This window comes from Harpia harpyja, chromosome 6 (assembly GCF_026419915.1).
Source record: "Harpia harpyja isolate bHarHar1 chromosome 6, bHarHar1 primary haplotype, whole genome shotgun sequence".
Taxonomy (NCBI): Eukaryota; Metazoa; Chordata; class Aves; order Accipitriformes; family Accipitridae; genus Harpia; species Harpia harpyja.
In genome coordinates this window covers 33,333,710-33,356,919 of record NC_068945.1, presented here as the reverse complement: position 1 = coordinate 33,356,919, position 23,210 = coordinate 33,333,710, and the positions used below count along the sequence as shown (strand labels likewise).

The 23,210-nt window shown below is 42.8% G+C and overlaps 1 protein-coding gene and 1 long non-coding RNA gene across 2 annotated transcripts in view; one reads left to right on the top strand and one right to left on the bottom strand.

Moving 5' to 3' along the window:
* Positions 1 to 887: 887 nt before the first annotated feature.
* Positions 888 to 3,106, top strand: LOC128142916 (uncharacterized). The gene is made up of 2 exons (XR_008235550.1): positions 888 to 1,085; positions 2,381 to 3,106. It is a non-coding gene; the product is annotated as an uncharacterized LOC128142916 (long non-coding RNA).
* A 2,438-nt stretch (positions 3,107 to 5,544) lies between these two features.
* The window catches only part of PPM1H (protein phosphatase, Mg2+/Mn2+ dependent 1H), a 146,504-nt gene continuing 128,838 nt past the window's right edge, over positions 5,545 to 23,210 (bottom strand). Inside the window, exons 9-10 of the mRNA XM_052789619.1 lie at positions 16,803 to 16,954; positions 5,545 to 10,542 (exon numbers count right to left, since the gene is read on the bottom strand). Of these exons, the coding sequence (XP_052645579.1) occupies positions 10,395 to 10,542; positions 16,803 to 16,954 (300 nt within the window). The 3' untranslated portion in view covers positions 5,545 to 10,394. The remainder of the gene's footprint in view (positions 10,543 to 16,802; positions 16,955 to 23,210) is intronic.

Sequence of the window (23,210 nt, the reverse complement as noted above, 5' to 3'; positions counted from 1 at the left end):
TGAGAGAATCCTTGTCAGCTGAGCTTTTCAAGGGATAAACCAATGGTTTGTGACCAATTTGGAAAAATCTTTACTGCCTTATTAATTTCCTACTCCTTTCCCTTAATTGCTATTAGAGTTTATTTTCACATGAAGCAACAGAGCTGCTCATGCTCTGCTTGCGTCCTTCCCCCGCTGCTTCCCTGTGCCTTGTGAACGCGACCCTGGGATATGTCTGCAATGTTGAGGTTTCTACTTCATCCCTGATGCAGGTCACACAGAGCCACAGCAACACCCTCAAAGCATTTTTTTCCCTACAGATGTGCTCTTAGAAATGAATCACCTTCCTGGGAGCAAGTGGCTCATTGCACATTGCATCTTATGTTACTGGGGGAGGGCAAGGGACAGTGTGAACAGTTGCTGGGGGAAGCTGGCATGCAATCATCATGTTATGGCCCTAGATACATTTAAAAAATAAAAATAATAACTATTTGTCCAGAAACCTCAGCACATTTGTTTTTAGGAGCAACACGGGATTGGTGAAAAGCAACAAAATCCTCCTCAGCTGCTGCGAGACAACAACCGACATCATTGTTGAATGCCAACTATAGCCCCGCACTTGTTGTGGGTAGGGGACCCCAAAACCGCAAGCCTCACTACCAAGCTCCACTTGTGAGGCAGCCCATGACCTTAAATGCAGCAGCAGTGCAGGTTCTTGACTGCTAGCAAAGCCACGCTTTTCTTTCTCTTTGCTTGCTTCCAGGGCAGAAGAAGAGATGAGGCTATTTATTTTCCATTTTCCTGAGTGGAGGAGCAGTGACTTTACTGAGAAGTTTACAAGAGTGGGTGGTCTTGCTCCTGAGCGGTGTTTTGAGTAGTGTGCAAATACCAGCTTTCATATTAAAAAAAAAAAGGTAGGTCCTGAAGGATTTAATCCTCTACTTAGATGGTTGTGTCCTACCATTGTTTAGCCACTGCTTGACCTTGCAGGTCCCCAAGAATCGTTGTCTCCACTAATCACCAGGAGGCTCAGATGCCTGCTGCTGGCCGGGGGCAGGCAGCTCCACGGCCCGAGCTGTCTGATGGTGCAGTCCCAGGACCTGCAGGTACAGGAAGCTTTTCAATACAGTGATAGCTGCTGACTCCTCTAAAGAATGAACAAAACCGAGTTATTCCCAGTGCCATTTTTAAAACTGAGTTTTGTTCCTGTTGAGAATGAGGCACCTGGAGAAAGGGATGCCTTGCTATTTCTTCCCCACTAAGCCTCCTAAAAGGTGGAGGGTTTGTTAACAAAAGCACAGCCATATACTTAACTGTACTCTGGGTAACTGACAGCTAAAATAGGTGTATTTACAGACCACTGCTTGCTTTCAGCTCCTGGAACAGGCACAAACAGATCATGTTTTCCAACACCTTAGTTGCTGTTCAAAGTTCCTTGCCAGTTTTTTCCTCTATATATCCATATATAAATATATATAGTTATAAATTGAATATTCTACAAACACTTTTTTAGCACAACTCAGTCTGTGCCATGTAGCTAATTTCAGGACTTCAGGTTAGTTGGGTGTTGTCCTCCCCATTTCCTAATTGACCGAGTACCTGACTCCCATGCTACCTGCTTTCCTAGTGAGGCCAGTACCAGGGAAATCCTGCAGGAGCAGTAGCAGAGAAGCAGTACTGGAAATTTTACATAACTGTAAATCTTTTTTTTTTTCTTTCTCTCTTTTTTTTTTTTTTTGGCACTAAACAGACCTAAAACACCATTCTTAGAAGAATGTAACCACAGCAACATTTACTGTCTGAGCATTGTGTTTAATATTTTTCCCATTCATAAAATACTTGTATGTCTGGACATGAGACTTAAGTTTGAAGGGTGTGTTGTGATTCTTGTCTGGCTCATTTAAACTGCTTCTATGCTGGTGCTCAAGCAGAGAAGGGATAAGAATGATGTTCCAGCTCTTCTAACATATTCTGAATTCCCAGATGTAAAATTCAATTGCATGCGTGCTGGTGAAAAACAAGCACTAAGAGGAGGGGCGCAAAGACCAGGAAAGTAAATTTATTTTTTTAATTGGGAGCAAAGTGAATGCAATCCTCAGAAAATGCAGCATAAAAAGTTTGTATTAGGAGCTTGTTTGTGGAGTACCTTGATCTCAGCTAGATGAGATGCAGTTGACATTTGGCTCACAAAGCTCTAGGGAAAGCTGGAGGATGTAAGAAATAAGACATTTGGTGCAATTAGCCACAGTACCAACCCAGGAATGAAAGTAAACAGGCACAACTTGGGATGAGAGGATCTTTCAGAATCAAGGCCTAAACTGCTTGTGGACGTAGCAATTCCCCATGCTTTGTACATTCTTTGGCAATTCCCTATCTGAGTAATTGGTTTGTCTGCTTCTAGATCCTGGAGAACTGCAACTGGATTTGGCTGCTTCTTGTCTCCCCTTCGCCATCCCAGTACATGCTGTGATGCTGCTCTGTACCGTGGAACAGCTGCCTCAGCCTACATCTGCTGAGACACTCCAGCTGCAATGAGCTGCAGGATTAAAAATTAAACTAATACACATTTAAGAAATCTGGATGGGCAGAATCAGTCTAAATTTTTGAAGAGACTGAAATGACTGTAGGTGTGTCAGTTGCTTTTACATCCCTGAGATTTATTGAATATTATACTGGGCAGAGAAATGGTCTCTGTTTAGGAACAATTTGTGCTACCTGATGAGGTGATTGCCTAGTCATTTGTCTTCAGCAGTTACTCTCATGGGAAAACAGTTATCTTTTCTTGTAATTTTACTCATGGATATCTTGCAGAATTTCCATATTCTTAAGCTTTACCTCCCTAAAGCAAAAATAGGAAAATTTCAGATTTGTTTGCTTAGTCCCTGAAAAGTTGTAGCAATAATTACAGAAATAAGCTACGACTATCACATCAGAAGCTAAATGCTGCATCTGAGCTTGCATGATAACCTTTGGATCTTCTAGCCAGCTCTTAATTTGCCAAGGAAAAGTAGTTTCCCTGGAGAATAACTGGGCCAAAGAACTGGGGTAACAACGGCTGAAAAAGTCAAACCCTCTAAAATCAACTTAAAACCATTAAAGTTTCCCCTTTCAAATACGAGAATTAACATATTATATGCATGTAAGTTTTCATTTTGAGGCAATGAGCAATGTTAGGTTAATGAAGAAATCATTTCCCTTTCTACAGGACGTCCCTTTGGCTACCAGCGATTCCTGCATTGCTGATGATGCTGTCTGTATCAGTACCCACAGGAAGCGAGTGGTGGGAGGAGGTGGATGGCCAAGGATGCAGTGGCACATCTCAAACAGCAGTTAACTACTCCAAAATGTTTTGCATCAAAGAGGAGCACAGTAAGGAGAAGGAAGGAAAAATACCACTCATAGCATAAACAAACCAGAAAGATGCTCTGTTGGGGTACAGCCTGTTGGGAAAGGCCTTGATTTACCAGAGACAAGAAAAAAACCCAGTCAATAGATTGGTAAATCCAGGGATGACTGTGAAGCTCAGGGATGATGCCAAACCATTACAGCTGGTTGTATGCCATCTTTACAGAAGAACGCCCTGAAGGATTGCCTTCTACCGCTTAAGGGAATAAATGCTCAGGGGGTAAAGATCAGGGACATTTTGACTCTTTAGAGCTCAAGAAATTATGCAGTAATACACCAAAGAAAAAGAAGGTAATGCTAATCTTAGGTGGCCTCAAATTTATGAAGGTTCAGAGATCTCATCTGTCTATGCATCTAAATAATCAGTCTTGAATTAGCTGCAGTAAAGATCTAATTAGTTTTTCTACTGCAGCTTCCTCCCTCTCTGCTTAGTAGTTTGTGGTAGAGTGCTGTAGACTATTTCTGAAGCTTCAAATTTAGGATTAATTAATTGTTCTTAAATTATTAAGAGTCTCCAAATCACGTGTTCTTTATCTACCTGTAGACACATTTTGCCTACCTTGGCCATAGTCCTTTTTATTAAATTTGTTCTCAAAGCACAATTTCTCCTGATATCATTGTTTTCCCTAAAAAGTTATGGCATCCTTTGTTTTGCAAAAAGTGGAGGATTTTTTTAAAAAAGCCTTTGTCCTTCCTTCTAACAAGAACAGGATGTCCAATAACTTTGGTTTATATAAGCCTTCCTGGAAAGCACGAGAGAAACTCTGGAATCAATAAAAGCTGCAGTGTAATAGCATAAAGAAGTAAACTTTTTGTGAAGGTACATTGCTCTATGAGGATACATTAAGAAGATGAAACTTCAGGCCTCAGTTTTACAGAAACTGTACAAAATACAATAAATTACTGGGATTGTTCACTTATGTTGCTTTAGTTAACTAAGCACATTCAGTAGAATACCATGAATGTACTATTTGGCTAAGCACGGATTTATTGCCTATAGGAATTAAAGAAACTCATGTCCAAATTTGAAGAGTTGTATCTATTGCCTAAAAAAATGAAAATAACAAGCCTTACTTGACCTCAAGCTTACAGAATTTAGGGCATAAGAGATGCGAAAGCAATAGGATGACGTGGAGCAAACTCCTTTAGGTTCACTTGATGTGCAACAGTTCCCTGTCAGTGCATGCTACCAACACATATTTATTCAGCTGACGCCAGTGAGCCAGGCAAAGCTGTGCTGAAGTTTTATTTGCACAGCAATTTTAAACTTGACACAGTGGTCGGACTGCAGTAATAAACTGTAGGACTTAGGGGGAGAGTGAGAAGAACCAGAGTGAAAGTAACAAACCGATTCTCTTTGCACTCTCCGTTATGCTCAGTGAACACAACAGGCACATGCAGCATTTTAAAAACCGGGGTAATGCTAGAACAAGCGTTTTCACTGCTCTTCTACTAAATTTGAGGTGAAATAGGAATCGGGAGAACCATTTGTGCTACAATGCAGTATTTCAAAGATATAAACAGTAAATACAAGCCTAGCTCTCATTCTCTTGCTGGCAACCCAGATGGGTATTGCCTGTGGCTCTATGCTGGTACAATGCAAAAAGGCCAGTGTTAGTTCCTGCATCTTTGGTACCTTCAAATACATCTTTGGTTGCTGAATAACCACAGCTTGCTTTGCTGGAATCTACGAATTTACCCTTGCTTTTACTCTAAACTTAGAGCAGAATTTGAGACTGATTCCTAAGAAACTGGGGAGGAGGGAAAACTTATTCCAACTGTGTTGTCATTTCAAGAATTGCACCCAGTTTCTCATGCCACAGACAGCTGATTGATAGCTGATCACTTTGCATAGCTCTTCATTGAGTCAGAACATGGCAACTGGCAGTCTGAGCAATGAATCATAAGCTGATGGCAGCACACAGCTCACACAGTTATCCGACAGCCGATCTTCCAGATCAACCCATACACTAATGCACCTCATAGGGATTTACTTCATTAAATCAAGAGTGAGACCTTTTGTCAGTGAATCATCCATTCCCTTGTAAAGCAGAGTGTGCTACTTGTCTGTATTGCACAATTAGTAATACACACAAAGAGACTTAGGTACTCGTCAAGACAAAGGCAGAATAATAATGGTTATAGATGTAGATGGATATATATAATATATAATTTAAAATTTTATTTTAAAACTTTGCACATACACTTCTTCAGCATCCTCCTCTTTTGTTCATTGCACTGAAAAGTTTGAAAAAACACAAAATATATCCCTTTACTAAACATTTTTTGTTCTTAGGTTACAAAAAGATTAACATTTCACAGTCACAGAGCAGAAGTACATTGGTCCAAAACATCTTCCTCCAGCAGGTCCTCCATTCTTCAGGACATAAAAAACCTAGACAGTTGTACAGATCTCAAAACAAGATGACTTGTCCAATGAAGGAAAGAAAAGGTGGTAGTTATTTAAAAAAACAAACAAACAAAAACCACCAGAAAAACTTAGACCAAAATAAGACACCTATGAAAGAACACCAGCAGCAATGGGTAAAAAAAAAAAAAAAAAAAAAAAGAGAGAGAGAGATAAAGAAAAAAGAACGAGAGTGGAGGTGGACAAGGGGACAAGGGCATCCCCCTTCAAGTACATCACAGGTAGAAATACAGCAGCACAGTTACAGCATCGTTTGGTCTCTCTCTCTGTGGTAGCCACGTTGCTATATCTTCATCTAGGACACATGGAGGAAAACTATTTACACACCAAAAATGTCAGGGAGGAACAACAATTCCACAGAGTTTGCAATTCATGTTTGATACAAAAATGTTGAAAGTATTTGTACATAAAATGTAAAATAAAAGCAAAATGCTGAGGCAAGAAGAAACACAGCAGATTTGTTTGGAGTGTGTAGTGTTCTTTAAAAACCTAGCAAAAGTTCAAAGCCAAAATCTGCCCAAACATCAAGTGCAGCTCTTCAAAAATATCCTGGAGGCACAGAATTGATGGTACCTCACAGACCTCTCTTGTCATATTTTAACATGGAAGTAACTTTAACATGGAAATCCACTGCTAACAGCAGACTCTGACCACTCTTCCTTTAGCTTGTTAGCCCTGTTGTTTTTTAGAATGTATTAAAAAAAATTCTCTCTCTCCCCCACGAGGCCACTGAACATCAGCCCTCTCAGACAATACACTTTTGTGTTCACAAAGGAAGCATCATTGCCTTAATGTACCAAAAGATGGTTGTGTGCCCCACTTAAGGTGTAAATGAAATGTCTACCTTCTTCATCAAATTAAACAAAGAAGGTTTTAGGCTGTAGTGCAAGAGAAAAATGTCCGAAATGGCTGTACTACCTTCTGCAACAGTATTAACAGAAGAACGGTAGAAGCTTCTTGGTTTTGAGTTTCTAGAAATTGGACTGGACTAGGCACCAGAAGACGGTGTTACATTGCACTGTCAGCTAACCTGAACTACATGGCATACTACCTCCTTTCCTTGCCATTGTCCAGGAAGGACAAGAACTTGCCTGACTTTCTAGGCAGTGCCCATGGACAGGCAAGGACACAGCACTGTGCAGTAGCAATATGAATACAGATGTAACTCAGGACTGAGGTTCCTTGCTGCTAAGGCTTAAACAGTTTTGGATACTAAGGGAACTTCACTGGCAAAAAAACATAGCGCTGCCAGCATCAGGCAGTAACTACGATGACGTACCAAGGATCTAAAATTTGGACTTGGTGCCTAACTTGGTGCAGTTTGAGGAGGCGAGCTGTCTGCTCCTAACTCAGGAGCTTCACCGAGCCCTGGAGCAGCTGCAAGTCTGCACATGGCAATATCCATCCTGTGCCTATCTGAAAAATGGTATTGTGCACCATGGATCCTCCCTGCCATCAGTGGTTTCTAATGCTGTGACTCCCAAAATAATTCGACCTATAAAGGGAATTGGAAATGCTTTTAATTATTCTTGCTTCTCACACAATACCTCCCCAATAAATGGCTCCTGCCTCCTATTTATATGAGGCTTTGGTGTGTATATGTACTTGTACCATGCCTAGAAGCAGAGCACAGACCACAGTGCAGGCACATAAGAAGCTCCTACTGAAAGCAGATAGAAGTGAAAGCCCAGGTACTAATGCAGGTTATCAGAGATTTACCAGAGACATTCTAGGGAGGCAAGCATGCAAATGTGTAGCAGATATTTTGTAAAAAAGCAAAACAAAAAGCATCACAGCATCATTTCAGTCACATACACCTGAGTAGGAAACTTTTTATTATTCTTTGAAGTTCTCAGAATTTATTAATTGATACTAATTGATATTAACTGTTGATACTGTACTTCTGCCCTTTCCAGGAGAGGGGCTGACAGCTAACACAACTTGACCCGGGCCCAGTCACTGCAGAGAAGCAGGCTGACTGACAGCAATACCTCAGATGAACAACAAACAGAGTAGAGGCTGATTGACAAAGCCATACCAGCGCCCACGAGATTTTGCTCTGAGAAGTCACCAGCCAGTTTGCTCCCACCAAGTCGTGCACTCTGCTAACCCATCTCTCCAGGGTTATGTTTAAAAACACCCCTGAACAAGAAGGTGCGTTTTCCATTGCCTTGAAGTTTCACTTTTAAATTTTGGCAAATGCTACACTGGAAATTTATTTCTACCACATTGCACTCAGTGGTTTTGTAATGACTGGTATGTGTGTTGGCACCATGTTACCAAATAATGAAGACTAACAATGCACAAGCACTGAAACATTTGACTCAGGCTTGTAGTTAGTACCAGCAAGCACCAGCTGCTTTGCTGTTCAGACAACTCCACCAGAATTGCCAGCTTTAGTTTCTTTGTGAACGAGGATCTGAATTGCTAGAGGACTACACAACTGCATTTGCGAAGAGACAACAGGAGTTACACAGAGCATAAAAAGCATGTTTACAAGTTTATTAGGCCAAAAAAAAAAAGGATAAGAGAAGATCTCTTGCTTAAACTTTAAAGCATGTGAGGGGCCATGTGAAAAATATTCTAGACTCCAAACCTCTCTTTTTACCCAGCTGCACACAGAAAAAGAGGTAAAGGGAAAAAAAATAAGGAAAGAATAGATAAAGCATGACAACACATAATCAGATATGCCACTGATATATGCTGAAGCTCTAGAATATAAAACATCCATGTTCTGCACAACTTTATCACATGCAGGCACTGGGGAATGCACGTAACAGTTTTCAGGCTAAAATCATGCAGTTTGCTGCATGTTTGAGCCGTTACACACTCTGCGTTGCCTGCTCTCAACCTGAAACTCCTACTGGGTCTAGAGATTTAGAGCAAGGGTAGTTTAAATCCACCGAGACTGTTGCACACGTACTTCTGGATGCAATCAAATAAAGCATCTGGGCAGCTATACCGCACACACGCTGCGTGTTTACATAGCACATTATAAATTACAAAACTGGTGAGCTCTAGGCCACGCCTGTTCAGGAGAAAGTCTGCAAAGGGCACAGCATCCTCCTTCTCCTTTGGAAAGGACACAACATTTGTGAGCTGCCTAGTCAGTGCCCTACAGTTATGTCAGCTCCCTGTCTTTTGGCTATCCAAGAAGTACAAACCAGATGAGCAGCTCCAAAAGAATGTGGTCTGGGGGCAAATTAGGTTGAACTTGGCTCCCCAGCCAATATACACTAGAACCTTCCGATTTCGTTTTTTCTTCAACTCCTGCCAATGAAGTAAGAGAGCTGCCTGCTTAAAGAACAGGCAGCCAGGTTAAGCTGCAGGTTTGCTCACTTGTTTCCCTCTTGGACTATTGCTTTCACTCTGGTAACATTTTACTCAGATTTTCTTTATTTAAATTGATTCATCACTGCTAAGAAAAAAGCTGCTGAAGCTAGCCAAGGGCTTGTATCTACCACAGTGATATTTGAGCCTTGATTACAGTCCTCAATACCAAGAGACAGAAAGTTATAAGTTGCCACTTTCTGATCACCAAGTGAGGCAAGAAGAAGTGAAAGGACTTTTAAATAGATCACTATCTGGGTATCCAAACTGATAACAAGAACAATACCACCAAGTAGGAATCCAACTAAAAATACACTCATGAGCCCAAATAAATGTACTGAATCCCGACTAATGCAAAAGCTGTATGGTCAGGGATCCTTTCAACAGAATAAAGCAGGCAGAACCATTCCATGAATGAAAATCTCTGATCCCAAAGAAACCATGGCCTCCAGATAAACATTACATAAAGCTGAGTTTGCATGCTCTGTATAATCATGGTATACACACAACAGGGAATCTTGACAAATAACTCCTCGCACCAGAATTAAATCTTGCCATACAGGACTGTGACCTATTTCTCCTGGATAATTTTGCAGGTGGCTGTTTTAGCTGCAGTAAACACGCATATTCACACTGAAAACAATTTCAGTTTTCCTACTAAAATACAGGAGTATAGTCTACTGAAAAAGAGACAGGAGAGGAAAATGGGGGTTTTTGAAGGATTACACAAGTTTGAAGTTGTCCGTAGGTAAGTCATGAATGCAACTTTTTGAAAGAAGAAAACTCTTGAGTCTCATATATGTATATATAGGTATTTTCAAATGAGATGTGACCCAAGTCACCTTCTGAATATTTGGGGGTAGATTTCAGGAGCCTCCTTGGCTTCTGATACCCACTTCTACTTCCACAAGTGAAATGGCTCTTCCAAGCTACATCGTAAACTGAGAAAAAAAATTAATTCGCCACCTGGAGGGACGACAGAATCCATAATATGCTAGCAGCATTTAAATCCCATTCCTGTTAAGCACCAAAAACATTTCTACAGGGAAACTGTAATCTTAAGGGTTATCTTTAATCATATACAGTATATGTGCAGAGCCCTAGCTTTTGGGCAGAAAAATACCCCTCCAGCATTAGTTTTGAATAGATTACATTAATCGGAAGTGTCCTGGTCAGATCACCAAAAACATATTGTCTCTTACAGGCCCTTCCCAAAAAGATCCCCATCCTATAACCACTCTTGATGCTACTTTCACGACTGTTTGTTCCCGTGTATTAAAGGGATGACGTAGACAGAGATGTCGTCTCCAGAGCCCAGCCTGTCGTTGGATATTCGCCAGCCCCGGTCCTTCAACACTCCCCTGGCTCGCATCACCAGGTCCTGCGCCGCCAGCGTGTACCTGTGGAAAAGGCAGAACACAGCCAGGGAGTGCTCGTCTTCGTGTGGAAAGTGGGTTTTCACAGCCTGCCAGATTTACTGTTGTAAGCTACCAGGACAAGCTTGCCAGTGTTTTAGAAGCAGGCAGGAGAAACACAAACCATGGCATACCCACAAAGCAACCCTTTCCAGTTCAGTGACGGCTCCTGCATCAGAATCTAAAGGTATTTGATGGGCACCAATCGACCAAAAAGTCACTGGTCGTTTTGGGTGCCTAGCTTCACCAGTTTTCAGGAAAATATTAACACACTTGCCTTAACAAATTGGCTTTCTAGGAGTAGTCTGAAAAACTGAGGACCCCAAATAACACTACCTGCTATTGAAAACTACACCCTTGTTCACTGACACACCTAAAGGTAAACATGGCTCAACTATTTCAGAGACACACTATGGCAAAGTCATTTGAAAGCAAGTAATAGCGCACTAAAAATAAAATCAAAATTACACTTTAAACCAAGCAGACTAACTTGTCTGTTTTCTTTGACCATAGGAATGATTTTAAAATCTTTTATTCTGAAACTGGAAAAGGAAACTTACAGCTAATACAACTAGATTAACAGAATCCCACAGTTCTTTCACATTTATGAGTTCAATGAAAACTGTGTGAATGTGAGTTGTTAAGTGCTTAATTTAGTGAAATACCAAGTTTCATGTTGCTTCAAAACTCCCAGCCTGTGCTGGGCTGAGTGGCATTGGATTTATGGCAGTTATTTTCTGTCCTGAAAAAATAACAGGAGGTGCTTGGGGGCAGAAGGGTGTCAGAGTCCAAAAGGTGATGCATAGACAGTGCTCCGTCATGTGCTCTGATATGTTCTCCCTTATCGTTTTACCTGCTGTTACTAGATCAACACATCTGTGTACTCATTTAGAAGTTTCCTCTGAAAGAAATCTCATTATGGGTGAACAGCTACCATCACATGTTTTTCTTCATCAGTCCAACACCTGGCTGAGATGTTTTGAATTTGGTTGGGTGGAGGCAAGCTTTTCTATGATTTGATAATTAAAAATTAATCAAACATTTAAAAGACTGACAAGAAAAAAACAGTTCAATATTGTGTCTGCCTGTGTTTTATTTAAAGCATAAGTATCAACCTCCAAGATGATGTGGGGCTCTATGAGGCCAAACACAGAGGCCACCAGAAGCAAAGCACACCTCTGTAGTTTCCAGAAACCAGGAAGGACAAGAAGCGTTTGCATTTGAAGACCCTCTTTTCTAGGCAGGATCCTTGGCCAGAAATGATCTGCCCAGATCCCATCTGAGGAACCGGAAAGAATAGCATCTCCATTGGTGAGACGTGGGGTGGGGGGAACCAACCACTCTATTGAGTATCCAGGACTGTTCTAACCCCAGAAATTTTCACCAGAGAATGCATTATTAAATGGTAATTTCTATCAATACAGACTTATTCACTCTCCGGGGATAAAAGAAGGAAAAAACCCCAATTATGTAATGTTTCTACAATTTTGGTGCCTTAAACTCAAATGACTCCTTTGAACCAGTAATAGACTTATTTGCTCTACTAGAAAGATTTCTTCAGTGCAAATGAACCAACATTTGACTACCCAAAAGGTTTGATGTTAAATCCAACTAATGTTGTACAGAAGCAATGCACCTCCTGCTCCTAATGGTACCAAGTGATAAAATTTCCAGCCCTCACTAGTTTTGACATAAGATTTACTTTTAGCAATAAGAGAAGAGCCCAAGGCATGAACTCTAACACACACGCTTGCACACACATGTGCACACTGTCTGCATGTTCCAAAAAAAGTCTGTAACAACAACTTCAAGCTATAAGGGCAGGATGTAGCAAGAAGCACTGCCCATACTGTCCTAATGCAACATGAAATTGTATTTTCTAAGGGGAAAAACCCCAAACATACATACTTCACTCCCCAGTTCTCAAATCCCCAAATCAGATGCAGGGCTAAGGAACAAAAGGACTCCACGTGGCAAGCGAGAAACTGGAATATTTATTCACAGCTTGTCTGATGCCAAGTGAATTTTGGCTAGAACATCTTTTCCAAGGATTTCTCAGCTATTGTCAGAATTTAAGAGAAGAAAACACCCATCATTCTGCGAGAAAACTTTGCCTTCCTCCTTTTTCTAATTAACAAGGGCTCCCCACATCTGAAGAGTACAAAGGAAAGAGTATTGCTCTTGATTGTGTAAAGCTTTTGCTGCTTAATGTTTGGAGAGAGCAAGATAAAAAAAAAAAGGAATTTTAATGAAGCAGAAATTCTCTTGGAGACAGACTGTGAAATACACAAGAAAACCAGCATATCGAAGCAAATGAAAAGGAACAGGTGAAGGCAGCAGCGAGGTAACATATTCCTCTCCTTGTGTAGCGCTGAATTGAAGCGACGCTGTTCAACTTGGCACTAGAGGAGATAGGGTGAAGTCTCTTGTACCTGGAGATGAATAGCAGCAGCAGTCCATTACCGAATGCTTTATTCTCCAGTGCTGTGGACTTGGGATTCAGCTGGCGAGACAGCATTAGAGAACTGCTGAAGTAGTTTTAAAGTATCCACTTCCTCCTAATGAACAGCCTCGCTGGAATACAACTTTTGTGTTTTAAGAATAAATATATATGGGGTTTTTTCTTCTCCTGAAGCTTTCAGTATTGATCAGTGAAAATACTGCAGGAGAAATGGTGACAGTGGGGGAAACGTGCTGCTGTCTGAGCAGCTTCTTATCTTCTCACACCCAGCAGAGGTGGAGCAACTCCTCAGCATCCTCATAAATCTCAAGCTAGTGTGAGAGAGAGAGAGGGAATGAGAAAGGACAGGAGGGAGGATAAGAAATAAAAGATTCCCAAGGTCAGTGGGTAAACCTGCATAAGTGCAGCTGAAGGAAACAGGCAAGAGTCACGCTTCTCTGTCTTCACATGTCTTCAGAGAGATGATGTATGGAAAGCAGCAGTATGTTGCTACCACCTGTTCTTCACTCAGGGTCCCCTTCATGCTTTTGTCTGCCACAATACCCATAAGAAATGAGCTGGCTAAGAAATCCAGCTCCACTCCAGCTTCTTCCCTCCATTGCAACCCTCATGGAGGAATGGTTCTCTAATCAAGTCTGTGCCCATCACCCGCTGCCCAAATCCCCTGAGGCTGTGTCTGCATGTGTGGGTGAAGACAGACCCAAGGACTTTGCTCTCCCTGCACTTGGAGATGCCCAGGCACATGCTGTGTTTGACAGGATTCAAAGATGTTTTTCTGTGGGTAACAAACACAGTTCTGACAGTAAGTATCCGCAGGAGAGAGTCCCAAGAGCGTTGCCAAGGGCTGTAAGCTCTTACCCATCAGCCTATAAAATGACCTCTAATTCAAATGGGAGGGATATAGCTCCCTTAAAGAGCTAATTACTTAACAGATAAGTACTCTGCAGCTCTAAAATCTTCCTCCCTAGCCTCTTTTTTTTTTTTTTTTTTTTTTTTTTTTAAATATGCTCCTGTCATGGAATAAGTAGGCTACTGGGTCAGGCAGATCCAGAGTCTGCTCCACAGGTAGGTTCTCCAGAAGACCACAGCATTACCAAACCCAGGGGGAAAGTCTCTTACGTTCTGACAAGTTTTCTACATCCCTGGAGATTTCACATTTCCAGCTGATCACCTCACCACAGACTATGTCACTACACCCATCACAGAACCTGACATTTTGTGGGACAACATTTCCTTTAAACATAACAGTGATAATATGGCAAACAAGATCTTCCTGTCGCTGACTAGTGAGAGGAATGAATGCAGCTCCACAGTCTGAGCTGCTATGCTATTGTAAATTCATTAGTTATACCTCATTTGGACCACTGTGAAGTAATTACGTAAAACCTCTCACACAGTACTTTAAACCCTTTAAATATTCTTTACAACCAAGCAGCAAGAGCAATTCCACAAAGGTAATTTTCATAAATATAATTGTAAACTGTATGAGGGACTGCTCTAATTACCTTTGCAAGCTGGCATGAGAAATGTCTTGCCACCACTATTTATAAGCCTCTAAATGACCTGGCACAAAGTTACTTAAAAAGAACAAATTAATTTTCGATTCAGATGTCCATTCACAGACCAGTAGGTCAAATGCTAATAAATGTGTTTGTTCTAACTCATAATACAGCAGGCCCAATTCTGGAGTGTGTTGTACTCACACTGGCACAAACAGGGACTAATCCCCCACAATGACTGGGGCTAGACCAGCACAAACAAATCTGAATGAAACAAAGAAAATGTCTTTTTTTCCTTTAGTGTCTTTGATTTCTATGACTGCTTTATAATGGATGAAAAATTACTCACTTAACAAGTCAAAAGAGTGAACAAAGAATTCCCATTCCTACTGCAGCAAACGTGGTGGCCATCACCAGCTTTGGAAAGACCAAAAGCAACAAGACAGACACAATACACCCAGACTGTATTCACAACAGACAGGACCAGCGAGGACGGTAGGAAGGGCCAACCTTTCCCAATGACTAGATGAGAGTGGAGATGGAGCAGGGCAGAGGTATTACACTTTACCAGGTGCCTTTGCAAGAGGAGACTCAGGGGTGCAGAAATGAGAGCAGAAGCTCCCTAGCACCTCTGAACAGTGCTAGAGAATAACTGAAAGTAGATTGGGTGGGTCATCTCCTCCTACCTTAAATTAATGGCATATATGCATAGCATATTGCCAGATGCCCTGGAAGTGCCCCTTGCTAATCCTGCCTGATGTCCTCCCAGAGAGAGAGCAGAGACACTTCCATGTCTTGCTGAAGTAGAGACAGCCCTGGCTGTCATTCATACCACATCTCCGCTTCAGCGCAAGGAGGTGGGGAAAGTCAAAATATTGCAGTTGCAGCTTCATGCTAATCATCCATTCCCCTAACGACTGAGTGCTTGCAACAAAACCTCTTTTTGCATTCCATGTTTGTAAGTGTCAGGGCAAGACAATACTGCTCGCAAATTACTTTGGAGCTGCTCTCACTTCAAAACCCAAGTGGTTGTTAGGGTGTCCATACCCAGTTATCTTCCTTGTTTGCTGATGGAGAACAGGGCTGACCTGTGAAGATGACCACTCAGAAATATGAGAAACACCAACCATTTTGAGATGGGTTTCCTCATGCCCTCAAGAGCTGCCACATCTAAACAACTGTAACTTGAGCTCTCGCACCATCCTGTATGTTTTCACTTGGCTGCCGAGATATCCCAAAGCTTATTTCTGAAGCTCCACTTTCTGCGGGCCAACTGAGGATGCATAAAAGCTCTTTTCTGCTCTCTCAGCCCAGGGCAAGGGCAGAAGACAGCGACGGCCAGGCCTGAATTCAGGAGCAACGCACACTTCCCTTCCTGAAAAGTCCCTAGGGAAGGATAAAGCTCTTTCCACTTTCAGTCCTCCCTTTTACAAGTGAGAGACTTCTGATCTCTAGCGCAATGTTTTAATTCACGGTGACACTGATCTCAGCAGCAGACTGACTGATGGACTCACTCAAGGCAGACAGCGCTCTAGCTAGTTGTTTGGGAACTTGTTTGTTTGCTTGATGGAATGTTTTAAAGACAGAAACTGATCAAGTAAGAGGCGATAAAGACAGGAAAATGAAGAGGATGAGGTAGGCTAAAATTGTAAAATGAAACAGAATCCAACTAAATGAAATAGAGTCAGACTTTCCACCTGTTTCCACCTACTTTGTCACCACACCTGAGCTGCAGCTGGTAGCACTGAGCATCCCCTACTGAAGGTGGGTTTAAAGGTCGCAGCATGACCAGGAATGAGTGGGAACCACACCGTGCAGTATTTATACATACATACCTACCTACATACAGAGTGAGAGCTAGAGAGAGATGCTGATGATATCCCAGTGAGAAACAATCATTAGTGTTAAGGGACTATCCAGAGGAGAGTTAAGTGGATGCCTGTGACTGCTGGAGACAGAGACCTGTTGCCATGTTCTTCTAAGACCTCAGTCTCCTACAGTTTCCACAGGACCTTGTACAGCAAACAAAATGGATCCCGTGCCAAGATACTGTGATCCCACACCTATTCCTTTGAAGGTAGGCAATTCTGAGTTATAACAGACCCCCCACCCGCCTGCCCCAAACCCCCACCTTTGCTGTAGAGGTTCCATCCAACTTATAAAAATGTCTTCTTGTATGTATTGCATATTTACTGAATGTTATTCATATCATACTTTCTACAAAAATACATTACCAGAAAGTGCTCTTCTGCAGAGAAGCTAGAAAATCAGGGATGAGCACAAACCTGTGGGGATCATCGGGGTCACAGTTTGGTAGAAAGTTAGTGACAGCTTCTGCCACTTCTTCATTTAACAGTACATCCCAGAGTCCATCGGTAGCTAGGATCAGAACATCATCTGGCCCATGCTCGTACTGCAGGAGGTCATAAACTCTCACCTAAACCAAAAAAACCCGAGAGACATCCATGAAGGAGAAGACTGTCAGACCTGTTTGTGAAACATCGCCGAGTTTGGCTGTGAGTTAGCAGGTTTGGCCATGGCACTGAAATACCTCTCCCACAGCGCTGCTGGGGTCTGTCTCCAATTTAGCCCTCAAGAGAGCAAGCCTTCCTGCCCTGGCTCAGCACGGCTGAAGTGCTGACCCCAGCTGGGAAGGATGCAAGTGTTCCTGAGCCAGGCTGTAAAGCACCATGCCGCCTGCTGCCAGCAGCACTTGAAGCCTCCCCCGCCCAGCAGCCTGGTTTCGGCGTGTGAGGCTCTTCCCTATCATTGGCAGGACTAGTCATATGGAAGCTGAATAATTTATTTGATGAATTTTGGATATTTCTAATAAAATATTCACAAATAATTGTTTTCACTATTTGTCCAGATCCATTTAACTCTGCCAGATAAATTGCACATTTAGAAATGCCTGTGTGGCAGAAGGCATCGCATTCACTTTTCTAGACCTGACGCAGCTGCTGCACTCAAGAATTACGCCTGAGCAAGTGAGTAGTTCCACGAAAAGGAGAAAAACTGTTTACATGCTCGGTTATGTGTATCTGTAAGGAGTTCAGTAGGTAGAAACCAATTCAAGATCTGCACAAAAGTAAACCCCCAAGCTTATCCACACTATTAAAATGCCCCCTGGCTTCACCTCATCAGTCTGCAGCCACAGTCAGGCTGACCATCACTGCTGGCACCTCCATAACACCCTGCCTTTAAGACAACTTCCACTGTCCTCTTCCCAATGTGGCTGGGGAAAGCCAAGAGCAGAGGGGGCAGACACGGGGAGCAGGGGCAGGAGACTGTCAGCTGAGCCAGAATACGAGGAAAGGTCATGGCAAGTGTTTTAAACCGAGCCTTTAGTTGGATGTAACTCTCCTTCCAGCACACACTGTATTCCAGCTGACAAACCGCCTGAAATTTCCCGCTTGTGATGGGAAGCCATTACAAAGCACTCATGGAGCAGTTTAATTACCACAGCAAGAACCACAGTTTGAAAGAAATGTGACAACCTTGGCAAGGCAGACAGGAGGAAACGATCATCTGTAGTGAAGTTTGGAAACGGTGCACCTCGTCAAGCACCCTGCTCTGGCCTTGGGCTCCACTAACAGCAGCGGCATTTGGGAAATTTGTCAGAACAAGCATTTGGCATAACTAGAAAATATGAGCTGTTTTATTCTCCCTCCTGGTGCATTCTCCCCTTAGGAACCATGGAGCAAGCAATGCACATAAAATGCCTGGACCTTTTAATATAATTATGATTTTATGGGACTGCAACCAGTACCGGAGGAAGGAAAAAAAAAAAAACAAATCACCTAGACCCGACTGCTAATCCTTACTTGTTCGCCTTTCACTCAAAAGCACAAGAAGGTCATTTGTAAAATGTAACCTTCACTTCATTATCTAAGGTAGCAGCTGAATAAGGATTTTGGAGAGGATTAAAGTCAAGGCAAGATACTCTCTTCATTAGAGCATATCTCCTTATTCAGACTGAGTGGGAATACTGTTATAGAAAAGATCCCTATATGCAGCACAGCTCTCACCTCAAGCCCATTGCACAGAAACCAGTAGTTGTCACAGTCCCCACTCCCTAAAATTTAGTTCAGCTTGTAACAGCCCAGAGTTTCAACTCAGAAGTCATGGAGGTGTGGGGGGTAAGTTGGCCAACACAGCCGTCAATAAGCACGTGTTCTGATCACATCTCTTGGGTACGGGCAAATAGCGTGCATGGTTGATGGTTGGACTCGATGATCTTGAAGGTCTTTTCCAACCCAAATGATTCTATGATTCTAATATTTGAGAGAGCATTGGGGTTAATGCTCAGGGATGCACTCAGCAGCAAGCCCCTCGTAAGAATAACCAAGCTTTGAATGTCAGCGCTAGGAAAAACACATCTACCATGGCTCTCCCACCCAGGCAAAGTACACATTACACCACAAGAGCCGTTTTTGCAGCGTTGGTGGGGGAGAAGGCAGGAAACCAAGACCATGCATCACTGATCTGAATCCTCCTGAAATGAACAATCTTGTCTGACTGGGGAGCAGCACTGGGGCGGATAAGAAACTTGTCGAAGCTACCTGCAGCCAATCCACAGCTCAAAAGGTCCAAATCCTTGGTGTAGCACAATTCTAGAGCAACACCAAGAACAGATAATTTTACCAAGAACATGTTTAGTTTTGGGGGAAAAGAAAAAATTGCAATCACTGACTTTGTGGGTAATCTGGGAACAAGGTACTTACTTCCTAAAAGCAAAAGCTTTGTAAACTGAGCACCTCCAGAAAGGGGTGCCACTGAGAAGGAACTAGATGTCAGAAAAGGTACAGAGAAGGGCAATAAGGGACGCTAGGCTGGAATGCAGGTTAAGGAAAGAGAGTGCCAAGGTTACAGGAGGCAAGCTTGGGGCAACCTCAGGTAAGATTCTTGTATACAAGGTCCAGTTGGACATGCAACTAAATGTTCACTGAAATGCAGCTTTGTCCGCCTTCCAGTTACCACAGCAGCAACACATTAGGGCAGCCATGTCCACAAAATACTTAATTTTTTCTTAAGCTCTTTCCTTCTGTCTTTCCTCAGATTTCTAAAATACAGCTGTAGGTGCCCCCAGTATGTTGCTGACAAAAATGAGTTGATTTAGAGCTGTCCAGTCTATTGTAGGTTCAGGTTATGCTCACAGACCACCTTGCCCAGGCACAGAAACAAGCCAGCTCCAAACCCTTCCCTTTTCTGCTAGCAGCTTTGTTCTAGTTCTTACTTGGGGTAAGACCTTCTCCCTGAGGGTCTCTTGCAGCAGCAACACATGCCTTCAGCTGGACTCAGAGCAGTGTGACAGCAGAGCTCCCAGAGGCACACAGGATGGGCAGCCCCACCAAGGCACGTGTAAGGGATGCTCAGACCAGCAAGGCTCACTGAACATCCACTCCACACACCCCACAGAGTGCAACGCCCCATAGTGTACTCCACACACACTGTACAGGAAAGGCGAGGGAGTGTGATATGCCGGAGTTTCGGAAAGATGAGGAGAGATGCAGGGAGTTACCTAAGTGCCTGCAACAGCAAGCAACCCCACAGCACTGTAAATCTTACATGACCAAAAGCAGCTGTTTGACTCCAATGGAAATTACTACTTTTTTTTTTTTTTTTTCAATTCCAGAGACAACCTTCCCAATGACTGCCTCCTTCCTGTAGCTGTATTTCAGGTAACTAAACAACAGTGAGGTTTAAGCTATGTTCTGTCTGTGACGTAAGTTTGCGCAAAACTGCACACACTGCAAAACAGTATTGCATGGCCCTGCTAGTGCAGATGACGGTTGGCCAGACACTGGCTGGCAGTGCAGAGGTTTCCTTAACTGGTGCTACACCCTTGAAGAACTTCCTAGCAATTCCAGCCCGAATCTTCAATCTTTCCCTCATGACTCATTGCTTCTGCAGCCAGATGTCAATCCTGATAGTACCCCACAGAACTTGTGACCTCTGGCCCAAGTGCCTTGGGCTACCTGTGCTCTGTCCTCTGCCTGCCATGCTGTCCCGAGAGCCTTGTCAGCAACTCCCCCCAGCCTACCAGCCCCTTCTGTGCTGCCCTGGCCAAATTTCTCACTCTTGAACATCTCTCTGGAGGATCAGGGCAGCCCTCAAAGGAGCCCAGTTTGGTCACCGTACTTCTACCATTCACTGATGTCTTACTTGAAGTAGAGCAGCTGACCTGTCAACTAGCTAAACTTGACTTTAGTAACCAGAAAACCAACTATAAGGAAAGAGCATCAGAACTTCGGTAGCACAGACATCTATGACAATAAGCACTGGGTTACACTATGTTTTACCCTGACTGGTACTTACAGATCTCTGCTGATAGGTAACAGCAGATACACACTGCTAGAGCCCACGGTCACACACGACATCTTTCTGAACATGCGTTATGCAGTTTGTCACATAATGCCTTTCTTCAATCCAGATATTTGTTTCTCATATTGCTCACCTACATGCAGTCAAGAGCAGAGAAAAATGCTCTGGGCAAGCAACAAACAAACAGGTGGGCTGGTTTTATATTTACATTTCAAATGGATCTACCCACCGGACAAAACCTGCATTTGGCTGCCGAAAAGGACCACAGCAGCTCTGTGAAGGCGCTGCGGTTTGTTTGCCAGGTTTTTTTTTTTTTAAGAGACAGCCAATGCAAGTCCCTGCGGCTCGAAAACCGTTCACAACAGAGTGACACGCGAGCCTGCAGCCACCTGAGGTGCTCCTCAGCAGCCAGCCCCAGGGGAATTCGAGCCAAACAACAGCCCGCATTCACTTGCCTGCACTATTGATCAACTCGGCTACTTCAATAAATTAAGCCCTTTCTTAATTGTATCATCCCTTTTTATGCGCAGTGTTATCCAGCACAGCTTCGCTGGCAAACGACAAGATCTTTCAATACCACCCTCCAAGTAATTTATATGTAAATAATAAAAAGCGGGTCCCAACACTGTTCCCTGCAGCACTCACCAATTAATCTCCTTTTAGCTTTTTACTGCCACCCTTTGTTTCCTGCCCTTTAGCCAATTTCCAGTAGACTGTGCCAACTTTCCACTTAGTCTGTAGCTTCATATCTTTTATATTAATAACCTGTGATGCAGAACAGTTTCTCAAACGTTTTCTGAGAAATCAAAGTGCTCACACAAAACCATCTACTGTATTTATTATTATTTTTTTAATTCTCTGGTAGACATAACCCTGAAGGACTTCAAGCCACTAAAGTGCGATGTTTGCTTCTTGAAACCACCTTGACTCCCTTTGATCATACTGTACTTCTCTAAGTATTTGCCTTGCTTGTTCCTTTCAATGGTATAATTCCTAAAGATTTCTCCAGAAGGCAGATGTGAATCTAAAACGGTCTCCTTTGACATATTTGGGGAGCTGTCAGAAAGATTTTACTAACATAATGGAACAAGAAAAATTCTCCTTCATTACCTTCTTATCATTTGCTGTGGTGGCTGGCTTCGGGTCCATCACTGGCAAGGGCCAAATGCTGCTGTCAGAGCCACACCTCTCCCCACCAAATGGCTGAGCTGCCGTTCGAAAAATTTCAGGATGAAATTCTGCTTTTCAGCTGCAACAAGGTGGCTCTAGCTGAGCTTTAAAAAGCAGAATTTCCTGCTGAAAGCTTTCAAATGAACTGTTCCATTATGAAAAATAAATATTTAATTCCATGCCAGAGAGCCTCAGCCATGGCTTGCCTGCTTTGTGCTACTCCAGTTCATTATAAAAGGCTCAATTCTCTAGAGCTCACCAACCTGCAGAAGTCCTCCAAATCTGGTCTTGTAACAGCTGAGCCACTGAATCCTGATTACATTTGTCAGTCTTGGCTACGTGACTTCTCCTCCCATAGCCTGGCACTCTATCAAAGTATCATTTCACACCACCCTCAAATTACTTTTATGTGCCTATTTCTGGATGTAGTCTCAGGGTTGCTTACCTTTCCTTCAGCTAAATTTTGGTGGACATAGCATACCAGAGCTTTGTCATGCTGGAATGAAAATGTTCTGAAAACTCTCCACGTTGCCCCCAACTTGGGAAAGGACGCTGTAATTACGGCACAGAAACAGAAGCCAGAGGACTTGGATCCTCACTCTGTCACGACTCACTGTGCGCCTTAATTTCCTGTGCCTCCCCTTTTCCAGGTCTGGAAACCAGACATTGTACTTCCCTACCTCTATATAAACAATTCAAAATCCAATGCTGCACAAGGGCCAAATATGACTGCTGCTTGACGCCACTGCCTTTACTTCCAAGTGCCAAGGTTCCCAGATGGCAGCATACAGACACTGTTTCTTAATGCTGGTTTCTGTGCAAGGTGCACTGTCCATGTATGGACAGAACAAGTCAGGGAAAAACACAAGGAGATAAAGCACTGGGGCTCTTTCTGGGAAGAGAAGGAAGAGATGATTAAGAAAAGGAGGTGCAATGGAAAGCAAGCTGGAGCATATGTTAGTTCCTACTAAAATTCAGGGCTTTTTTTGCCAGTGTCTCTAAATTGAGGTGGCTGGTGCTCTGTCTTTCCTCCTCCTGCCCTTGTACATTTCTGCTGAATTTAGCTGTGAAGGGAATGTGGAAACAAAGCCAATTTTGCTTCCCTTTTGCGAACCAGTTAAGAGATCCTGAAACGTGGATACCATATGAACTGGATGTCATATTCCAGAATTTGAACACATACAGACACACTCCGCACA